We start from the raw sequence: 22,996 nt of genomic DNA on the forward strand, positions 1-22,996 counted from the left end.
CTGGAGTGTTGGGAGACCACAATGGCTGGAGATTGATTCAATGTGTGCAGCGAGCTTTCCCCAGATTACACTATCCGTTGGACCGTAGGACAGACGACCAGGACACTCCACTGGTCCATGGACGTTCTTGACTCTCGTCTCCTCGCCTTTGCGGTAGCCTTCGAAACTTCTAGGATGCATTCCTCGTGGAATATTTCTTGAACCTGACGCCACAGGATGAGCAGCGTTTGCAAGGAACCAGCGGCCAGTCTCGGAGACCTTGACAGTTATTGGGAGCCTTATCGGATGTTGGATCGGTGATGATCGAGCACGGGTCAAGTCTCGAACGGACGAATATCGATGGATCTTGGTGATGCCATAATTATTTTTATTGATGTATCTGGCGAACGATCTATTATACCGATCGCACCATTGTTTTTCTCCCTTCGATCGAGTCCCTTTTTTTTCTCTCCTCGACTGCTTTGACGATGCGGGCACGTGCTCCAGGATGCTGTAGCTCTGACATCCGAAGCGTCTGACAGTTCGGTGGCCTCGAGTCGTTATATTCTCAAGGGGCATGCGCACGATCTTATTCGGTAACATCAAAGTCGCTGTCGATTGATAATCGCGGCGACGAATATCTTCCTGCTTTAATCGGATCCCGACGAATCTCCAGCGACGCAGGAAACTTATCAAAATCTTTGCGTTCCCGAAGGCCTTTGAGCTGATAAGTTCGCAGTGCTATGACCACGAAGGCATCCAACCCCTTTCGAAGGATCGATATGAAAACTCTCGAATTCTGATGCATCCCCCCCGAGACTTGGCGACATTGTTTCAACATTTTTGTCTCAGTGGTTATTCCAGTGGTCGCGGTCCCTCTCGACTCCCCGGGTTGGAACACCGATTCAAGCTCCCCCGCGGGACGACTACAGCGAGGCGGATTCCTACGTTCTCGCTTTCCTCTCCTCGTCGCGCGGTCCCGATCATCGCACAGTGTTTCGTGGCTCTACAACTAAGAGACAGGAACAACAGCCACGACGGCGGGGTGGTGGACACGTCCCGAAACGAGATCGAGGATTTATCGCCCAGCGTTCGACGATTCGGCTGTCCTCTCCTCCTCGGTTAGCGGACCGAGATCGAGAGTGACTCGGGGAATTTACACTCGGGATTTCGTCGCAGCTATGCCCCCAGCACAATCCCATGAGACTTCTCTCATTCGTTTCGGCAGCAGGGGACTACTACACGCTCCAGCGAGACGGAGAAAAGGGGCAAGCAAGTGCAGCAATGTGCGACGAGAGATCTCCAGCTCTCTCTCTCTTTCTCTAAGGCGCGGACGAATCGTTTAAAACGGCGGCTCCGACCGTTGGTGTACGTGTTCGAGCAAATTGTTCGAAAGACGCGGAAAAATAAAAGATGGAAGGGTGAAAAAACAAACGAGATTGAAAGAATTTACCATGTGCGCTGAGCATCAGCTGCGTTTCAACTTAACCAAGTGTCGATCCCCCTTTATACATTTTTTCCCCCCCCGAGTTATTCAGGCCCGACCGAAATTTTTCAGCAGACACCCAGTCTCGGGCGCGCCTCACTAAAGTTCCAACTCGGAGAGAAAATTTGCGGAGTTCGCACGATGAAAATCTTGCTCGGAAATTTGATCATTGTCAGGAGCAACCGGTTCCTGCGACACGATAATACGAAGTTGCGCGATCCTCACGAGCCGCGACAAACTTATTCTGCTCCAGAATAAGACAGCAACAATGCGCCGAGAGAGTGTGTATACCCGCGAGTATTAAAAGACGTTAAACCACTTGTCGCGGGAATATACAATCGAGACTATTATCTCGGTCTTGTAGATACATGAAAATACACGTGAATCCGTTCGCGAAGAGGAAAGTATCGCGTACTCTTCGGGTGTGCTCCGAGTGTTCTGCTATTGCCTGTTGTTTTTTTTATTTTTTTTTTTTCCCCCCCCTCGTTTTTTATGCTATTTTTGTTTTCTTTGCTTTTTGCGCGATCCCTCCGAGACCAAGTGTACACATGTGTGTACATATGAATATATGTATATGAAGAGAGCAGCGCGCGTGGTAAAAGATGTTGCGGAAAGATTGGACGGTGGATTGCGAGGCTGGCGAGCAGACGGCGGGCGAGGAAGAAGAAGAAGGCGCGAGAGAAGTACACGAGAACGAGAGAAGAAGGATGATAAAGTTTGTTGGCTCGACGTGGAGAAAGAGAGTAGGAGAAGTATCAAGAGAAGAATAGAGAAGATGAAGAGGAAGAAGAATGAGAAGCAGCATCCCGAGAAAGGGGCAGAGCGATCGAGGGAGGGGAGCAGAATATAAGAAGGAGGCTCCTTTGGCAGAGGGAAAGAGAATCGTGAGAGTGTGTACTCGCCATTAACGACTCGTCGCCCATAATTTATGGGCCATTAATTAGGGGACGGATAAAAGTGAGCACTATAAAATTATAGAACAGTCGCGAGAAGATTCAGTTGAAGGTACACACAGACGCGCGGGGATACACGTAGGAAAGGTACTCGTGGGATGGCCCGTATTATGGCACGAGTGTAAAAATCTGACGAGGGAACCTCGCACGCATTGGATCTTCAATGTGTGTGTTTCAATATTGGCCGATTCTTTCACAAATCTTTCGTTTCCTTTTTCACGTATTTGACAGTTCGTACGATTTTTCTATGGCTCCATTGGAATTAAAGGTGCGCAGTCAAATATTTCGATCTTTCATTTATTTTTTTTCCTCTCTCACACGCTTGGGAAGTTTCACGCGTGTTTGTAAAACGACTTTGGACATCGCTCGTTAAATGGATAAGTTATCGATTTACCGATCTTGTTGACACGAGTCTTTTTTATCTCTCGATTTAACATCCACATCCGATGTGTAAGGCCACATTGGATGTGGCGAGTGTGCGCTGGTGCGTATGGACCGCAGAGCCTGTGCTTAAAACCGAGGATTTATAGTTTTCGTTAAACGTCTCCATCGCCCTGCTAATTTTGCCTTTTGGACCTCGGCATCTCCAGCTAATTGGCGATAACAGACGAAAATTGGGGAATTTCAAGCACCAAATATTCCAACTATCGATCTAATGGGGTTTTATAAAAACAGTGGATTCGTGCGAATGTAGTCGCGACTCAGGACTCGCGCGAGTTTCAGCAATAAACAGTTTTAAGGTGCAAAAGAATAGCGACTTTATAAATCACGAAAAAAGATCGTCTCCCTCGGCTCAATCAACGGGTCACTGGATTTATAGATTCTGCCCAAACCCCCATGTGGCATCGGTCAAAAATATTTCATTAGTTTTATTGATACTCCGGCAACTCGTTGCTGCGCCCCGCCGCGTTACAATACTATTCGTGTTTTTGACAAATATATCGTTCTTTTGTTTCGGGCGAGGAACTTGCACGAATTCCTCGTCATGGCGTCGTCGGGCAGGGAAGCGATGCTTCTTTCTCCCCATACCCTTTTCATCCCCTGGTCCTCAGCCTCCCTCTCACTCCTTGTTTTTGAATCTCTTTCTCTTTCTTTCCTCAACTCACTTCTCTCAGATCCGCCGTGAAGTGATTTATCGGCGGTTCGGGAGGGAGGGACGCGAATGCAAATTTCAAACAGCACACACGTGAACTTTCCTTTTCGCTCTCTGGCTCCCGCCCTCCCTTCGTCCCTCGGCCTCTCTCTTTCTCGCCTTCTTTTTCATTCTAGCCTGAGAGCGTATGGCCAACAAGAGCAGGCGCAAGAGACCGAGCGATCCATTGTCTTACGCCTATTTATCTCCTGGTGGACATGGGACGAGAGAGGAGGCGCGCGGGTCCCCAAACAACCGAGGAAGAAAAGTCAGCGAAGGAAAGAATATCGCATCTAAAACGAATCTCCATATTTCTTCGCTTACATCATACAGGCTTGTACGTACTCTTGTACGTCGCTCTGAGAGAGTCAACTGCGAGGAACGACATGCCATGGGGGCAGAGAAAAGAATTTCGAAGTGAAGAAGAGAAAAATAAGAATCGAGTGAAATGAAAATAAATTTAAAAAATTCGACGCATCCTCTCGCCTTTTAATTTTGACCCTCCAAATCTTTGGCTCTTTCTTTTTTCCTTTCCGTTGCTCTCTCGCGTTGCCGGGGGGATACGCCTTTTGCGAAATCTCCCGAAGAGGCGTACCCTGACGATCTTCGTTCGATGAATCGAGCATGCATCGATCCCGAATTAGCTTTCGTTCTTCCTGCTTTTTTCTCTCTCACTCCCCCGCACAAAGCCTCTCTTCCGTTCGTTTAATTTCTTTTTTTTATAATATCCATAAACTCAAAACGCATTGTGTTTTATTAAGCGGAGACGATAAGATCTGGCGATGATTGTTGGAATGGAAACTCCGCGAGACTCGGCACGAGATATCGGTTGAAAAATTGACGAATTCGAAGCAAACGAATCCGCCATTATTATTCATTGCAGTAGCAAATAAAATGCTCTTCTCCCCTCTGTTTCGCTCTCAGCAAACAATAAATTTCGTTCTCCCAAGCGACTCTAGTCCCCGGAATTTCTCGATAGGCGTCTCCCCCCGATCGAACACTGTGGGATCGACTATCCGTTGATGTTATATTATAGCGGTGGCGAGAGTGTCTCACGGGAGAACTTGTGCCGTGAGCGCGAGCAAGTGAGAGGGAAAGAGGGAAAGCGACGAGAAGGAGCAGAGAAGCAGTACACGAGAGAACGACGAAGAAAGGAAGAGAAAGGAGCGGAGGACGAGAGGATTGTTCCTTGGTGGCTCGAAGGGCCTCGTGTGTTCACTCTACGTTTTGTTTTCATCGCAAAGGTATAAAGCCGGTTTGCATAAGGAACTCTCGTGGGGTATAGCGTGTTGTTTGAAACCTACCGAGAGTCCTCGGAGCAGGGCCTCCTTTTTGCTGTCGACAAAAGCTTTTGTGACGCCGTGTTCGTCCGTGGAGATATATTTTTTTTCGTCCTAGACAAAATCGAAAGATGCTGTCTTCGCGTGGTGTTCGCCGAGTCGTTATTAACGTTGGAAACAAACAAAGCGAGCCTGAAAGTCCATTAATTCAGAACAGTAATTTGTTGAGCTGTAATAAGAGGCACCAAAGTGTAACTCCAAACCGAAGGAATAGCTGAGATCTCTTAGAACAACTTGTGTACGAGGTGCTCCACGCTGCACTGAGTTACAACTCTGCTGGCTGTTGGCTCATTTCCAACAGCAGCAGCAGCAGCAGCCTCTCATAACGTAACGAGAATCCTCAGGGGCTTCCGGTGCGCCATAAGCCAAGTGGGATGCGATTCTCGAGTGAGCTTCCTCCTCGTTGGAGCACGAGAGAAGACGCTTGTGCAACGGGATGCTGGCTGCGAGGCCGCACTCGAGGCCAGGGGAATAAGGATTAATAGTGCGCGAGTAAAGATAGAGAGCGAGGCAGAGGTCGCGCGGGAGCCGGAGTTGCGAGTGCGGCTAGCCAGGATCGACGACGACGCGATGCACATGACAACTATTGGATATCAATTTTTTTCAACTCCGCGGTTGGCCTTAAAAAACGGGAAAAGTCGGTGGTGGTTTTCGGAGGCCGAGGAGGAAAAAGATGCCTCGCGCGGCACACGTCGTCGATTAACTGCGACGGTGTGGTCGCCGCAGAATCTCTGGGCTCGCGAGAGACAGAGGAGTCGCGAAAACAAAATGAAATAAAAAAGTTGGAAAAAGGAACAAAAGTACGTAGCGAAAGAGAATAATGAAAGAAAAGAATGCCGACGGCTCCGGGGCAATAAAACCGCATGCGAGAGTTCCAACGGAACGACTGAGAGAAAGAGAGAGAGAGAGTGAGAGTTACGATGGAAATGCCGAAATGCAACGGGGCGTACGTAATGCGAACGTGAGGAGTAAAGAGTGCCGTGACGAGTGGACGCTGTAACCAAGCTCAGGAAGAATAAGAAGGAAAGGAAGAAGTTGGTACTCGAAGAGAGCACACACGGAAGACGTCAAATGCTCCGCGCGAGTGCGACTCGGACCTGGAGGATGAGAGGATTTTTGCCTCCCGAGAAAACTCGAGGGTACTCGAGCGAATGTGAGCATCAACGATCATGCACAACGCAAAGTATACGCAACACTCGCCTCCCTTAAAGTGAGACTCGAGTGGACCTCGAAGCGAGATTGTCGGACGTTTGGAGACGTGAGATAAGAACAAGTCCACAAAAAAACCGACGCAAAAGCAGGCTATCTGCATCTGGATAACCAGAAAGCGTCACCTTCGACCTGCTTCGTAATCTCTTCGTATACCTCCTGCAGTCTTAACAATTTTTCTCTCTCATTTATTTCCGGCACTTTACTTTCGGGCCTCGAGTTCAAAAGAACTTGAAGCTTTCCTACCGTTTTCAAAAAGAAAATGAAACTCCGCGCTCGACCGCTCTTCACTTGCTCGTTCAGCATTTTACCGAGTCCGCTCAGCAGCACCCCCGATCGAACCAAAATCTCCAGGGTCCAGCACAGCTCGAAAGAAAAATGGAAAGAGCCAGAGCGCTTTATTACCGTCCCGCGAAACTTTATTGAAACGAGGGACGAAATACACTGCGGAAGGCGCAAGCGTCAGAGCGACCGAGGGAAGAGAACGAGGAGGCCGATATGTGGAGGGTGGAAAATAGAGCCCTGAAGCTTCATCCGTTATTATTATCGCGCACACCCTGAGTGGATGTACGTACATAACGTACGTCGACTGGGTACCCTCTTCGCTCGTTTTTCGACTCCTCTCCGGGGTTCGAGCGAAGTTCGGGAGAGTGGAGGGAGCGAGTACGCGATGAAGAGGCGAAAGAGGCCGTCGCTGGTAAGTCCAGTGAGTAATGAAGTGAGGGAGCTCGATAAAATTGACCCCGAGGTGCGGTATAAGTAATCGAATTTCGACTACCATACCTCCGGAGGCTTTTTGTTTCTTTTTATTCTTCCTCCTTCCCCCTTTTTCTCTCATTTTATTATTATTCCGCATCGCTTTTGCCGCGAAGGCTTTCACCTCGACTCGTCGACGAGAAAGAGGGGCAAGGAGACGCCGGTCCAGCGAGTTCCCCCGCGAACGCTTTATTACCGTTTCGGGAATATTTTATTGGCTCGAGGAGGCAAGACGCGAGTATAAGTTCGTTATTGTTATCGCTGAAGGACATTAGCGCCGAGGGATGTACGCGCGCACTCCTGAACGTATCACCACTTACCAACCACCTGATTGTCGATGCGACGAAATTTTCGAGAATACTCCCATAAAACGAATGCAGTGCGCGCGAGGTACGAGCTAATGACGCTTCTTATATTTCCTCGTATATTCACAGAAGAAAACAATTTTTACTTGAGTTTGAACGATCCTGTGAGAATTGAGGGTTTCGTTACGATAATCAATTTTGATTGCCATTCCGTTACGTGTCACTTAATTAAGACTTTTCATTGGCGTTATTTTCATTAGCAAAATTCGAGAAGAGCCTTTCGCATTAGTTTTTCTCAGTATCGAGCAGCTTCATGTTAATTCTGTCAATTGATAAATTATTCATGAAATGAATTCGATCGAGATGAATGAAATCATTTTGTAAATATCACTTTCACGCTATTATTTCCATTAAACCAAAACGATATCGATCTCTCTGGATCCAGAGTTCTCCTTAACGGCCGCATTTGCTCTCCAAGTCGGAGGAGTGAAGTTCGAAGGCCCCGGCTTCGTAAAAACGGGCAACATGTCGAAATCCATTGGCCGTACTTCGCGAGATAAATCTCCTTCTGGTTACGTGCTTACAGAAGCAAACTTCGGGCATTCCAATTACCGAAGAATCCTTTCATTCCCGGGCACCGCTAAGGGGAAAAAACGATCAGGCGATGTAGCTGCATAACAAAGTGAAGTACGTGGAAAAAAGTTCTTGATTTTTTTAAACCTCAACACAGAGGCTCCATTCTCGAAGGCTTTTGGTAGTCTTCGATCTCGAAATAGCCGGGAGAAAAAAAGCGCGAGTCTCGAATTTACTGGAAATTTCATTCCAAGCCGTATCCATCGAGATTCAATTAACAAATTAAGAAATCGAAGCTTTTGTCTTACTCCAACGATTTCGTGGTTCGCTGATTCTAAGCCACGTCTCGTTTTCTTTATCGTTCCTCTGTACTCCGGAGCACCGAGGGGGGAAATGTTTGCGATAAAACGCGATTAACCGGTCCATGACTAAGACTCCGCTCGCGGTTCTTTGTCAGTTAATAGGGTCGCACCGCAATTCGTGTATCTTATTCCACCGCACTCCTGACGATTAATTGGATTCGATTAAAATATTTGCTCGTATGTGTCCCCCCGTGTGGGGGCTTGGACGCTTTAATTTAGTACGAATAAAGAGTTAAACAGGTGTTTAATTGGTAATTTAGAGCAGTGGGTGAAGCAGCATTTAGCAATAAAATGAAAGCTCGTTAGAGTGGAGGGAGGGCAATGATGCATCATCGTCGATGATTCGATGTTGACTTTGCTGAGCGGCTCGCACCCTCGCCTCTTCTTCTTCTTCTTCTTCGACTCTTTTCTCCCGAGCATTCCTTTTTCTCGATTGGAGAGAGAGAGAGAGAGAGAAAGCAAGAGGGAGAGACTCGGCGTTGATCAACTTGTCGCCGCTCCAATTATCCTCAAGTCCCTCGGCAGCGGTCTTCGCGAAGCAGCTTCGAACCGAAGCGGAACACACCGGAGGAGATCGAGTCCTCAGTTGTGTAACCCTCATCTCGGGAGCGCGCGACAAGCAACGGCACCGGTTCACCGAGAGCTGTTGATTGATTCGCGCGATCTTAGCTCGGCGCCTATGTTGTTTAATTACGTCGGGGTAATTAGCATCCGCAGCGTGCGGTTCGTACTCGGACGTCACGTACATAATATACCGATACAGGAGCAATTCCAGGAGTGCCAGCCTCCTTTGCTCTCCCGTTTACGTCCCTCCGCGCCCAATTAGAATGTCATTCAAATCGTTGGAGCTCGGACAAACACAATTTTGGGAAGATAATAAATCCTGCGAGCTGGAATTTGTCGTCGAACTTGAACTTTCCCATGGATTCCACTCGAAGTAACTCAATTTTCAGTGCAGCTTCGTCACGCGGATCTTCGACTTGATTCGTCATTGTAAGAAACCTCGTTTTCTTCATTCCAGATTTACCTCTTCGTTCATCATGTTTTTTTCTTCTATACATAGCGTGCGCGCGAACTGCTAACATTTTCTGCGGTTATAAATTTCGCAAGAAGGATCTTCCCTCGTTCCTTTACCGGCGGGAGCTCTCGCGATCGAGTTTGCCAGATCTTATTATTCTTCACCGCGCTATTTTTTTTATTATTTCTCTTTTCGGCTCTCTGTCTCCCTCTTGCTTTCGCCCTCTGGTCTGCTACCTGGTATTATGCATTATATACAGCGGCGATCCAGTGCCACGGGCAGGACAACGCGATCTCAGTCTTGAAAGCGCCCAGAAAGCAATTCGATCGGTAGCGCTTGGGGGTGCGAGTTGGACTCGCGCCACTCTCTCTCTCTCTCTCTCTTTCGTTCTTTTATTCCTCTTTGCGCTCTTCTTTACCTCGTTATTTTCAACTCCTCGTTCTTTCCCTCTCTCTCTCTCTCTATCTTTCTCTGTCTCAATCTTTCGTCGAATATCTCCTTCCAAGGTATGCAACGCTGTGGTACTCGGTCACGCCGTAAATTCGTTGGGAGTCCGTAAGTGCGAGTGAGAAAGTGGGAGAAATTTGTTCGGCTAAATTAGATTTATTTGGCGTTGTTGATTTTTTTCGACTCAGCGGTCGCCCCTCTGCTTCTCCTTTGGTCACGCAAATTTCGGCAAATAATAAATGTACCGAGGGTTATATCTTCATATATACGGAATGCTTGATGTGCAATTTGTTACGGTAATTACGAAAAAAGCTCCGCTCCGGAGAATCCTCATGTTAATTCGTCCGCGGTATTCATTATCGTTTTCAAACGCTGCTGAGAACAAAAAACTTGGGTAAAAAGAATTGTTTAATTAAGCGTTTGCCGGAATAGTTTGTAAGGCTCGGGGACTCGCTTCGATCGGAGCCAAAGCACGTCGACCGGCACCATACCCGGCTATTGTTAATAAAAAAGATAAAAAATCAAACGGAGAATGCGAGACGAGAATCTGAGGAAGTACCCGCGCGAGGCTCCTGTCTCCCTCGATCATTTTTCGTTCCGTCGTCATGCAGGAAAACGAGCGACAACTGTTCTCCGCTCGTTGGAAGAAGACGAAGACGGTGTGTGGCGCAAGAAGCAAAGGATTTAATAAAATCAATATTAATTGCCGAGACGATGCTGATGCGCGCGGAGCTCACGAATCTTCAGCTACCTTATTCCTCCTTCCTTTTTTACCTTCTGCAACATTTGGATCTCGTTTTTTTTCTTTTCCATTTATTCTTATTTTTGTTATTCTCGCTCGCTTTCTCGTGGCCCACCGCGTCACCAGCACCAACAGCCAAAACGATCTTCCGAACCTGGCTGTGTTCTTTCGTCTCGCATCTTATCCCAGCATGTTGAATATTCAAGCGCTTGCTGACGACGTGGCAAAAAGCCGTTTATGGACAGCGCCGTTGAGTAGCGGCCAGTTTTTTTGGCCCCGTTCTTCCTCCTCCTCCTCCCCGCACCTCGCGCGCTTGCAATCTCAAAAGTGAGAGCATCCGAGGTTCATCAGACCTATCATCGATGATCGCTATAGTTTGCGGCTGGGAAGGAAAGGCTCCTATGCTGCCATGCACAGAATTCCAGGCCTCATCGACTCCATTCGCTCCCAGGATCGCTTTCATTCTCGACTCTCATCTCTACTTGAATTATAATATCATCGATCCTCGTAACGGAAGCGAAATATCGACGAGACTCATCCTCCTGATTATAATAACAAAGTGAAATTTTTAGGGGCTGAAGAAAAATACTGAGAAAGATATGGAAGACCAAGAAAAATGCTGATTTCAAACTTTTAAAGCGTTTTCGGGCGTTGCCTTTTCGATTCGTATGCTCACACCGCTGATCAGATTCCGAATAACTCGAGCACGAGAGCATGCATTTTATCACGGGAGCAAAAAGACGATCGGATCGAATGTCCAGTTTAATTGCCACTCTCTTCCACGCGCTTCCATTAAAAACTGCGTAGAAGCACTTTCGTACGTCGTCGATTATCGCGGAAATATTGAGGAAGATTTATGGATTCCCATGGAAGATTCGTATGCTGGGAAGATTCAGGAATGGCTTAACGATTAGTAATTGGCTGTGGTAAATGTGAACGAGACAGAAGCCACTTTGTAAGAGGCTCCAAGGCTACCATACCAAATAATATCCTCGAAAAGAGGAAGAGAAACACGATCCATGGAGACCTCTCGTTGGACTCGGACTCGCCTTCTCATTCGAAATCTCTGCTCGCATCTCAGCTCTAATGCCGTGCGAAGACTCTAAATTTCACCGGCGTGAAATTACCCGCTCCGCGCGGTGGCCTTTCATTATCCTCGGGTTGCGCCAACAGCGGCTTCACTTGTTCTAGCCGCTTGTAGCCCCTTTCGGGCTGCTTCTCGTTATTGGCGCTTTCCCGACGAATCGTCTAAATTAACGGTAGCAACGAGTGCGCCTCTTCATCCTCCTTCGACGCCTCGATCCCGTTGGCCCAAAAGTGTCGGCGAGCAGTCTCGCGTCTATTTATCTGTTAGAGCAGGTCTCTGCTTCTTCCCTTTCCTCAAAATCACGCTGAGAGCGTCCTTAATTGATGCTTTCAATGTGATTTATATCACGCTGCTCCTTATAACGAAGTTACCCAAGTCCTCGTGAGTTATCTCGAGCGACGATGATCTAATGCCTCAATCAGATGAGTGGTAAATTCGGAAAGGGGCTTAAAAAGTACTTCATTTGAAAAACCGGTCGACGATTAATCGAGAGTCTGATGTAGCGGGAATTGAAAATATTCCAATAAAATTTCATGAACGTTTTCTTCGTTTAATTGTTCTCCTCGTCGAGTACGGTCGTCGATCGAAAATAAAAGTGCATCGAGAATCGTTGACCTTGGAGATCTCGTCGAGTTTACGATCCCGTGACGAAGAAAATCGTGAGGAGGAGCGTTCAATATGTGCATTTACAACGCTTCACGATTGTCCCACCTTTTTGGGACTGGCGAAGTGCACCGCGCGCGAGCAAGCGCGGATCCTTCGATTTCTTCATTCGAAAGCGCGCCCCGAAGAAAGAACTCGCGGCGGAGTGAGTTCCCGCTAAGAAAGACATCGGCAATGCGGGGCTTTGGTGCAGTTAACATCGGCGTTTCGCCGTGTGACGAAATGAAGAAATCGGCAAAGAGCTCCGCGACACGCCAACACGATTTCAGCGGCCCCTCTCTCATGCCCGCTCTTCCTAGCTCCGAGATGAGACGTCTTCATTTTGACGAGCGGCAAGATGATCTTTTGCTCCGGGTTTGAAAAGATGAAAATTTTTTAAATCTGCGAACGCCCGGTTTCTAGTCGTTTCCTCGATTACGTCGCACCCGACGTCTTGGGATAGTTGCACTCCGACTTTCTTTCAGTTCCAAAATATGAAATCGGACCAACACTAATGCAGAGTTGCTACCGTTCCCTCGTAAAGTTCTGACGAAACGAGGAGACGATGCGAGACGAAAGGAAGTGCAGGTTCAAGCGCTCGCTCAGTCCAGGTGAAGTCGGATCAGTATTATAGCACGAGGAGGCGGGTGGGGGTGAAAGAAAGAGGCGAGATTTGAGCGTGTATATGTGGCTGTTACTAGCGTGACGGAGAGAGATCGGTGGGGACCCATTCACGGTATTATCCCGTGATTCAGCAGCGGTTGGTTGTCCGATCGGCGTGGCGAGGCGCGTCTTTGTCCTGTGGCGCGGCGTTGCTGAGTTCTATCCTGGGGCAAGGAGGACTCGCGTTTTGTTTCTTTTTCGTCAGCTTCCTTAGAGCGTTCCTGTTCGATTCTTCTGGGTTCCTTTCATCGCGAGACATTTCTACCTCCCGTTCTCTTTCCTTGGGTTCCGTGTGCGCTAGAGCTCTTCCTCCCGCTCTGCATCGTCCCCTTTTCCTCCTTTTTCTTGTCCCGCGCTGTTATTCTTTTTTCCGTCTCCGGGAGTTCGCTTCATCGAAAGCTGGGCGAGCGCGCGTCCGCGTAACACGAATTGACTCGCGAGAGGCCCGCTGGTTGTTCCGTTCCACCTCTTAGTCGCTCGTTCGTTCCGTTCGACTGGACGTGTACTCTCAGCACGTTGTGTTTCCTGCCAATGTTAAATCTCCGGAGTTTCATCGCAACGCGGGCTCCTCTCCGCACACCTTTTGCGAGCCGCAGGACGCATCGCGTTGAATTCGCTTTCTGCGCACTCGCCATCCTCGCCTTCATCGCGCGTTAACCTTCATCTCTGTGTTCAACCGGGCCATTCGAATCTCGCGCAGGTTTTTATCGAGTGAGGAATCATTGCGATGAATAACAAGTGTGCGTGCACGGACACGCGCGCACTGAGAGAAAAGGAAACGAGCTTTCGCGTCCCCGGTTAGCATGCCGCTAACCGGGGGCACGATGCGCTGCGGCTGGTTCGCTTCGAAAATTGATTTTATTCCAGATCGATTACCCCCGTCGTCTGAATGCTCGTCGCGGTTGAGAAGTTCCGCGCCTGCGCGGTGGAGAAAAGCCCGAGCGAGCTCGGCGTGTGTAAAAATTGAAGCGCGCGACGAAGAGCGCAGGGGAAAGCAGCGCGTTACGGTTCATCCGAAAGGCTCATCGCGTAGGTGCAATTGTAAGAATGCGTGCTGCGCAATTGAATTTATTATTAGACTAAAAGCCTCCGAATAACATTATAATAACTTGAGGCAAGATTGTGGCCTCGCGAACGCAAATGCAGCGGTGCTTGACAATCCTTAGAAAAGAGGAGGCGAGAACCGCAGACGTTTTTGTATACGGCGAGGAGGCATGTGCAGTACGAGATCATTATACGAGATACATCGATAGTCCTCCGGAAACGGGTTAGCTAAACTCGAAAGGAGGCCCGGTGAAATTCAATGAAACGATACGTCCCGTATTACCCTTCTTCGCTTTCTTCCAGCCTCGAAAAGCCCAGGGAGCCAGGTGTCTTGAAGAAAGGAAGGAAGGAAGTGGATGCGACGATACCGGCCTCCTCCTTCCTTCGTACGAATGTATCTCGATCCCTTATTCGCTTTATTAAATTCGAGGTCTCCGTTTCCAGCTATCATATTCTGCGTGTTGGCGTCTGATGCGCGGCTATAATTCGCGTTGCATCTTTACGAGGCAAATTTAAGCTTCGCGTGCCTCTTTATTCACAATTCACTCTCTTCATATATTTCAACGTCTATTCCCCGTGGCCGCGCACCGTTCCTGGCATCTTCAGTGGCTTGACTCTGCACACACACGCGCACACATGCCAAAAGGACTCAATGCCGAGAGGTGTAACAAGCGGCGGATAAATAACGCGTAGTACCTCGAGGCGACCGAGGCACTACGAGAGTTAAGGGCTGCCGGTGCTGCTGCTGCTGCTCCGGGGAAACAAAAAGGCGTGGGTATCACAGCAGGCTTCCATCTCACTCACCCCTCGTGCCTCTTTCTCTTCTTCTATACCCTTCTATATATCATATTATTTTTCTCGTTCGCTCGCACCGTAGGACGAGAGCTGTTTGGATCTGCGATGCGCGCTGCGATCTTATCGCGATCATGTTCGCTTCATTGTTGTACGTTGGAGCGCGCGCGGGGCTGATCGGCCAGCAGCTTGCTCTGCTCTCCTGCCCGCGTCACTCGACTCTTCTCCATCCCCCCGCCTTCCCGCCGCTTCCTCCATCCTTTCGCTCTCTTACTTCTACTGACTCTCTCACCGATGCACTCGCACTTTGGCTCACGAGGACTCGCGGACTTTTGCTCCTGCTCCCCGGCAGGAGGATGATGATCGACGAGACAGTGGACAGCGGGGAATGAGAAAGTGGACGAAGGGACCATTCCCGAGTGGAGAAAGGCGGGAATGGGAAAAATAGAAGGAACATATTTTCAGACACTCGGAGCCAGTTGGGGCTTCTTTTTTCTCGGACGGTAATGTATTCGTGAAAACTTTTTATCAAGCTTTTATGAAGCGAGTAGTGTTCGTGATGCATTAAGTCTTAAATTACGTCCTGGAATGCTCATTTTTAAAATTTCTTCTTATTTCATTCGGATATATGTTGCGCACTGCATGAAACAGGCTCTAAGAACACAAGGGAGGACTGCGCATGTCTGCAGGGCCTGGTGTAGATCATCCTCAATGTCTTGGAGCCTCCCACCTAAGTATTCCCCATTAAGATCGTATCGGAGAGCCAAAACTAATAACCAATCACCCGCTCCGAAGGCTGTTTGCAATACACGCCGAGCGGAGAGCAAGCTTTATCATTATGTACACGGTGCACATGTGATATTATACGCTTCGCGAGAATCGCTCTCCGCGAATGGGCCAATCTTTGGCCTCTCGCCTTTCGCACTTGAGGTGAACGAATCATTTTTAAGGGAGCGACGCTCTTACGTTGCCACGCATCCGAGCCTTCCTCTGGCCAAGTTTCACTTCCGACTGGCTCCGCGGATGACCCAACCGGAAATCGTGTATCAACGATGAGTTGCAGGAAGCCTCTTTATCTTTGATCTTAATGGGTGTTTAGGGATTTCTTATCTCGCGAAATCTTTCGTCTCACACTATTTTGGGGAATCCGAGGCTGGAGGTTGAATTTTGTTTATTTTTGATCGACCGAATCACCTGCCGGCCTCTTGAAACTTTTCAAGAGGCAGACCTCGAAGGCACTGTGGAATCCACGCCTTCCGCCACTGCGTTATTTTATCATAAGGGCACTACAAACTTTCGCTTGTTTTATCCTGAAATTCATGAATTTGAAGGGTACGCGCTTCGGAAAAATGGACAACAGGATACGCAGAATTTATAATCCGAGGGTTTTTAGCTCTCACGTATAACTTTTGCCTCGGTGCCCGCATCAGACTGTTCCTCATTTCCGGTACATATATTCAAGCGCCTAAGTCTTATTCGCTGTACAAAGTTCGAAACGACCCCGCTTCTGTGCGCTACGACTATTTACCCAGGAGCTTTTATCATCGGGAATCTTGCTGCGTATATGCCCGAACACCTTGACTTATTCACGATCGCTACGCATCGCGAAACAGAAACTCGGGCGCTCTGTGCTGCTGCTGCTGCTGCTGTTGGCTTCGAGAAACAAAAATAAATAGAAAGGCAATATCGAGAGGAATCGTGAAAGGACGAGAAAAAAGGTAAAAAGCAAATCGATCGAACTCTCGACTCGAAGATTTCTTGTAGCAACCTCCTGCTGCATGCGGAGGAAACTTTAAGCATCTTCTGGAGACTGAGACTGTGGAAATATATTCAAGGATTTCGGATGGTTTAATGTTAGGGGATATTCAACTACAGCGGCTTTTGGATTCTCAAATTAAGCATGGTATTGATTGAATCAAATTTCGAAAATATCACATTCGAGTAGATTCGAGTCTGATTATTCGGGTTGGAAAAATCGACTTTTTTTTACACATTTCAAGAGTACTACATATTTAGAGACGCGACAGTGTTTGGATGCCAAGTATTAAAAAGAAACATTTTTTAGGCAGAGCGAATCAAGAGGGACTGTGCATCTTTACTCGACATTTCCCCTTACTTGTGAAGTCGAAGTGGCTGCCATTTCTAGGGAATTTGCCGAAAAAAAAAGGAAAATCCCATATGACAATGTGATTCATGCGTTTCCTATGATAAACATTTTTTAAGAATATATTTTAAAGATTTTAGACCAAAATTAAAAATATTGAACAAGTTTCTCGAAACAGCGTTTTTGGGCTGGCCTAGCCAATGAAAAAAATATGCTATCAAATCAAATGGCAGGGACTAGGACCTTTTTTGCCTCTGAATTTCTATTTTACAACAAAATCAAAAGTCTTTCGATAAATGATAACTAAAAGAGCATTGAGAATCAAAGAGCACAACGAGAGAATGCGAAAAAAGAATGAAAAATACCTGAACATGAAAAATCTGCCAAATCTATGTTAATGAATCAATAATTTAAAAATATTTTTCGAGAATTTTGAAAAAGAAATCGTTCGATCAGGTCCGCTCGTTGTAAAAGCTCTTCCAACGCTTCGTTTTTTTTCGACAGTAACATAAATGTACTTGTCTCGAGTAGCTATAGTGACTCTATATTACATGCATAAATTCAATGAAAAAAATTTTATCACTATGTTTTCCTTGGTGTCTTCATAACTGGACATTGGCGTCCTCATAACGCGAGACCGTTCTCATTCCTCGGAATCATAATCGGTTTGTTTAATGTGCCCCAATGATTCGTAATGAATTATGTAATTTCTCGGTCACGGCCGTTCGCACAGTACGTAGAGAAAACTAATCGAAGGCCTGGTCGAAGGTCACACCACGGCTGGAGTTCACCTCTTTTCAGGAAATTAGTGATAAAGCTCAATCGATGTTTCCAACTATTTGGAGCCAATCCTACGATAAGTCGCATCACTCCCTGAAAAAATTTAGGGAGAAGCCCCAAAACTATGAAAATTATGAAACGAACCCGTTGCCGATGGAAGCAAGGGATGAAGGAAAAAATGAAGATTTTACGAAATTACTCGAATTTGACACGTAATTATCTCGGTAATGAAAGTGCCACTATGCAAAAAATTGCACGAGTTGCATAAAAATGTAACTCATGAAAGTCAGAATAGTCAATTTCGGATCTCATTGATCGTTAGAGTGAATTGCACGTTTGATTGAAAACTAATTTATTGACGAGTCAGAATTTCTTTGGATATATTTCAATCGAATACTCGTAACGAAACTTTAATGAGACGCAATGAAATATTTTTTCCATTTTTATTGTTCCTGCATGTAGAATGTCGGGTTTTTATAAGCTTTTTTCCTCGTTTTCAGCATAATTACTACGTAATTTTGAAAAAAAACTAACCAAGCACTGCGGTTGCAATTTTTAATTGAATTTTATTATATTTCGGATCGCGATTACTGTTTTTGGCAATTATTACTTTTTACTCATTTTGTTGATTTTCTTCAACCATGCAGAATCGTGCGTTCTATTTATTGGAAAATTTTAGAAATACTTTAAAAGTTACAATTTATTTAATGGCTTTTTGCGATATTTTGACTTTCTAAGAAATTCAACGTAATTGAAAGAATTTTTACGCAATTTATCTTCCTTCACAGATAACCTCTTCCATAACTTCTTTGAGAGGTTTTCTGTTGAACAGGCGATTTCTCACTTGATTTTTATTTATTCACTTACCTTCAAACGTGCTTGTTTCCTTTGCAGCAGTCATGCTGTTCTTTGCGTACGTTTATTGGCTGTCTGTATGGAATAGTTTATTCATTAAGCATGCTAATAGCGTCGACGTCGTCGAGCGCTGCAGAATAGTCTCTCTTTCGTAGCAAATTGTCGTAATTCCTCATTAAACAGTGATTTTCTCTAGAAGTTTGTTGACAAGAATTTTGAAAAGTGCTCAATCAACGACTTTATTTTCGTTTCGTTCAAAGAGGTTTCTCATGAACGAATTTCTGGTGCTGCATCCCAACTGCTTCGAGACTGGAAATCCATTGTAAAAAATTGCACCAGAATACCACTCGCTGAAAAAAACAAACATTTACCCACACTCAATTACAAAATCCACACTTTACGACGAAGATTTTTGAGCTGTCGCCAGAGTTTCTACGACCTGGGCATAAAAAATGCGAGAAAAAAGCGGAACTTGTTGGCACAATGAGGATGAAAATTGTGCTAGTAAACGTGTCGCTCAATAAAGCTGTCGAGTTCCGCGTGCCGCCGCAACTTTTGGAATTTCGAGCATTCGTCGAGATTTTCTGCGCTCCATCTTGTGTGGGATAACGCGAGATGAAAAAAGCGACTCGAGCAGCAGACGGAGAATGAAATATGTGATTACGAATGATAATGCAAAGCGCGGTTTTTCCGCGAATCGAAATCGCTCCGCACGACGAAGAAGGGAACAGTGCAAAGGTAAGGAATAAACGCGGTTATATGGAACGTGCAATTTCCTCGTGCCTCCAAATCCCGTTTTGCAACAAAAGCTAAAGAGGAAAGTGATAGTGAAGATACAGATTAAATGTCTTCGAGGACGCGGTCAAAGGAGACCAAGAACACGATCCGAGTGCTTCGAAGGTGTATTCCGACCCTGGCCTTGAATTGATCGACGCATGCGATCCATGTGGAGGAGCTAATGAACGCAGCGATCATTATCGATCGTCATGTATAGATAGACGGTATAAAAGCAAACGTTCCAGCGGGAGAGACAGCAGTCACCGATTTCCTAACGGCGTGGAAATCCTCTCGGGGCGGGTTAGAGGAACGAGTTCTGACGGTGAAATAGTATTCCATCGATCGTTTCCTGCTTTCATCGGCGACTATTAATTTCCTGAAAATGTTGGCTAAATCGCTACTCTTCGCCCTCCTGGTTACTCTCGTTGTGGCCAAAATTCGTAAGTTACATTTTCACTCTCACCTGTTTCACCCCCATTTTTATGTGCCTAAATAATCTTTCGTTATCCCAAAAAAACTTCGGAATCGGAGTTTTTGGAAAATTTTGAAAAAACTAACGGAAATTTCTAGGATTTTTTGAAACTCGGATATCTTCCTATGGTTTTCACATTCGAAACTATCAATGTTGCACTTTTACGAACAGCTTCATGGAAGACACGTTTCCACTAAATTCTGGGGATCTCTTTACATTTTCGACCACTTTCTCGATCAACGTGTTTTTATTTTCTCTGAAAATATGCTCAATTTCGAATGTTAAATTTATTCTTATTCGGAACCGGTTACAACAGTAATTTTCGCTTCGTTTCATCACTGAAGATATAACATAAATCGACGTAAATGATGGTGAGTGCGTGTTTCAGTCAACCCATCATGACACTTATTGTTCTAATCATTATGCGCACTTTCAACCTGTCATCATATTACTTTAGTTATTATTTATTGGTATAATCTCAACGTAAAAATGAGCTTTTGCAACGCCAAGTGAAATCGTGTCGATTTTTTCCTGCATCTTCCGCAGTGGACGTATTTTCAGGAGTTCCGGAATATTCTTGAATGGAGAAAACCTGTAGAAAGCCTGAGGTTCATGAATTTCCAGAATTTTTCGGGGAATGAGAAGCGCAAATAGAATCTTTTCAAACTTTAGCATTTAACGAGGTATACTTTGACTTAAAAATACGTATTTTTGGAGTTGAGAAATAATAAAAAACGTCCGCCGGATTGCATTCGTTTCCCATAAAGGAGGCTCTCCAATTGGTGGGAGTTTTGGACATTGTTTCTATTTAAAATTGCATAATTCGAAAAATTTGATATAATTACACAATCCGAACGTAAAATATTCGATTTTCATTCTGATTTTTTGTCATATTTTGTCAGGAAAAAGTACGTTACATGTCCAAATTTATTCAAGATCTAATTTTAAATAGAAAGGAAAAGATTTCCCGTAAATCAGCGGCAAAACGACGAATATTTTATACTATTAAAATTTTTTTTTTAATTGATTTCTCAGTAATGCCAAAGTTTTCATAGCCTGCTCCTTCTTCCCTCGGAATATTCCTGAAATTCGTGTTATGAAAAAATCCAATTTCAGAGCTTCCACATTCACCTCCCCCTTAAAATTGGCAATTCATGAGCGAGAGAGTCCATAAATTGCAAAGAAAATTCACCGTTATAACGACTGTAGCAAAATCGCAGATTTAAAACGACCGAAAAATGAATAAACTGAAAAAAATTGATGTTCAGCTCCCTACATCAAAGTATGCGGTCGAAGAAATCCAGATTTGGACGGATGTGTTCGGAGGAGTGTGGAAAGCTTGAGGGGGAAGCTCCGCGAGGGAATCCCGGAACTCAATGTTCCTACTCTGGAACCCCTCGAACTGAAAGGATTCCCTCTAGCGGAATCTGATTCGCTCAGAGCTTATGCCGAGCATGTGAAAGTTTGGGGACTGACGAATTTCGAATTGAAAGAGTTCCACGATGATTTAGTGAAAAATCAGCTCTTAATCAAAGCTGTTTTCAAAAAACTCGAGCTCGATGCCGACTATGATATAGAGGCGAAAATACTCGTTCCCTTTAAGGGCAAAGGTCCAATACACATCGTTTCCCGTAAGTCCAAAAAAGATTGATAAAGTCCGTTTTTTCTCTCTACAATATTGCGTCATGATCGTTTTTTTTTCAATCTTTAGATGATTCCGTTGCCGACGTAGTAATGTCGTACAAGTTCGCGACTAAGAACGGTGTCAGGTACGTTTATTTTTCGGCGATGACGATAAAGCTCTCGATCAACGACTTCGAGGCCCACTTCAAGTCAGCCGACGGCATTGAAAGTGCGATATCAACGGCTATCAACAGCGCCCTTAAAGAGGGCCGTCAAGAAATCCTCGAAATAGCGAGACCCACTCTCGAGAAAGTCATATCCGAAACGATCCTCGAACTTGGCAACAAAATCTGCAAATCTTTCACCTACGACGAGCTTCATCCGGACACGACGGAATAATACGAGCCTTCGGTACATCGCTGAAAATAAGTCCGACAGAGAAAAAAGTCGAAGGCAAACCCTTTCGAAAATATGAGAATCGGCTACGAATAAAAACCTTGTATAAATTCTTCTCGTTTTTCATAAATCCACCCGAAGCCTCTGGAACCCCCTTCGTGAGCGAATGAATTTCATCGCAAAAAAAGCATCTCTAAAAAAAATAAAAATTGTTTTTATCCACCATAGTAAAAAAACCAATACTTATACCTTTTATTCAAAAGACTCAAGAGTATTTATCTCTGTAAGCATAGAAAAAAATCTTTTCAGTCGCTTCAAATGTTTATATTGCAAAGTATGCTCGGGCAACCCTGAAAAAAAAACCATATTTATGGTAAAATGTCCCACGTATTCGGTATACATATTCGTGTATTTATCATAGAATTCACTTTGCTCACAGTGAAAATTTGTGCTTTGCAATACATTTCCACTATCAGTAAATGCTAGTCTGACACGACGAATAACACTCGGAAACAAAACGAAATATAGTTCTCCCGTGCATCACTTTTTGCTATCTACATAAAGCTGTTTAGAACCAACGGGACGAAAAATAGGAAAATTCAAAAAATACTATGCGCCATTTATAGTCGGTGGATAAATTTTTTGAAAATTCTTGAAAAATAAAATATTCCTCACCATACAAAACGAATTCGTTTTCTCCGTATGGCGAGCGTTACAAGCAGGCTTCTGGATGGCCTCAAGTTCGAGGTTTCGATTCAGGTGTAAAGCCTTCGGCGTATATTTGAATATTCTTCATTCCACGGACAGAAAACAAGCTGAGTACGGGGGTTACGGACAGTGATTCAAAGTCTTTGATAATAATGTTGATGAAATAAGTGTTTGCGACGAGGAAAATGCTGTTTGAATAAACGCACGTAGTAATTTGATCTTTGAAAAAAAAACGTCGCCAATTATCTCGCCAAGTTTTCCGCGATTTTCTTCTGCAATGACGCACAAACATTGCCAGTGCGATATTACTTTTTTTATCGCCATTGAGTGATTTACTGCAGCATTCATCGTAGCACAAGTGCTTCTCTAATGACCTCCCGCGCTGAAAAAAGTCTCTGAGACACTGTCGTATAATCTCTGAGAAAGTCACACATCGATACGCACATCGAATAACAAAAAATCGGATCCTCAAGAATTTTCTATCTCGTAGCCTCAGCTTGTCCCGGCGCACTTGAATCTGGAAACGTCAGCACGCAAATCCGAACTTTTAGCAGTCCAAAAAATTCGTGAAGAAATTCGGGAAAGCTATGGACCAAAGTAAGGCCAGAGCAGGCGTGGATAATTCGACAATTTGAGAAAAAAAATCAGCTCTTCGAACGCGACAGTGAAAAAAATCTTCACGCGAAATAAAACTTTGCTCTCCCCCCCTGACTTCGTCTCCCCACCGGTGAGCAAGTTCACGCTATTTTTT

At 45.4% G+C, this 22,996-nt stretch overlaps 1 protein-coding gene across 1 annotated transcript; it reads left to right on the top strand.

Moving 5' to 3' along the window:
* Positions 1-19,285: 19,285 nt before the first annotated feature.
* On the top strand, positions 19,286-21,647 carry LOC122417088 (putative beta-carotene-binding protein). Its single transcript, XM_043430348.1, has 3 exons — positions 19,286-19,486; positions 20,787-21,149; positions 21,230-21,647. The coding sequence occupies exons 1-3, from the start codon at positions 19,429-19,431 to the stop codon at positions 21,538-21,540; spliced, it is 732 nt and encodes a 243-aa protein (XP_043286283.1). The 5' UTR covers positions 19,286-19,428; the 3' UTR covers positions 21,541-21,647.
* The last annotated feature ends 1,349 nt before the right edge of the window (positions 21,648-22,996 follow it).

Source organism: Venturia canescens, chromosome 10, assembly GCF_019457755.1.
Source record: "Venturia canescens isolate UGA chromosome 10, ASM1945775v1, whole genome shotgun sequence".
In the NCBI taxonomy this organism is placed as follows: Eukaryota; Metazoa; Arthropoda; class Insecta; order Hymenoptera; family Ichneumonidae; genus Venturia; species Venturia canescens.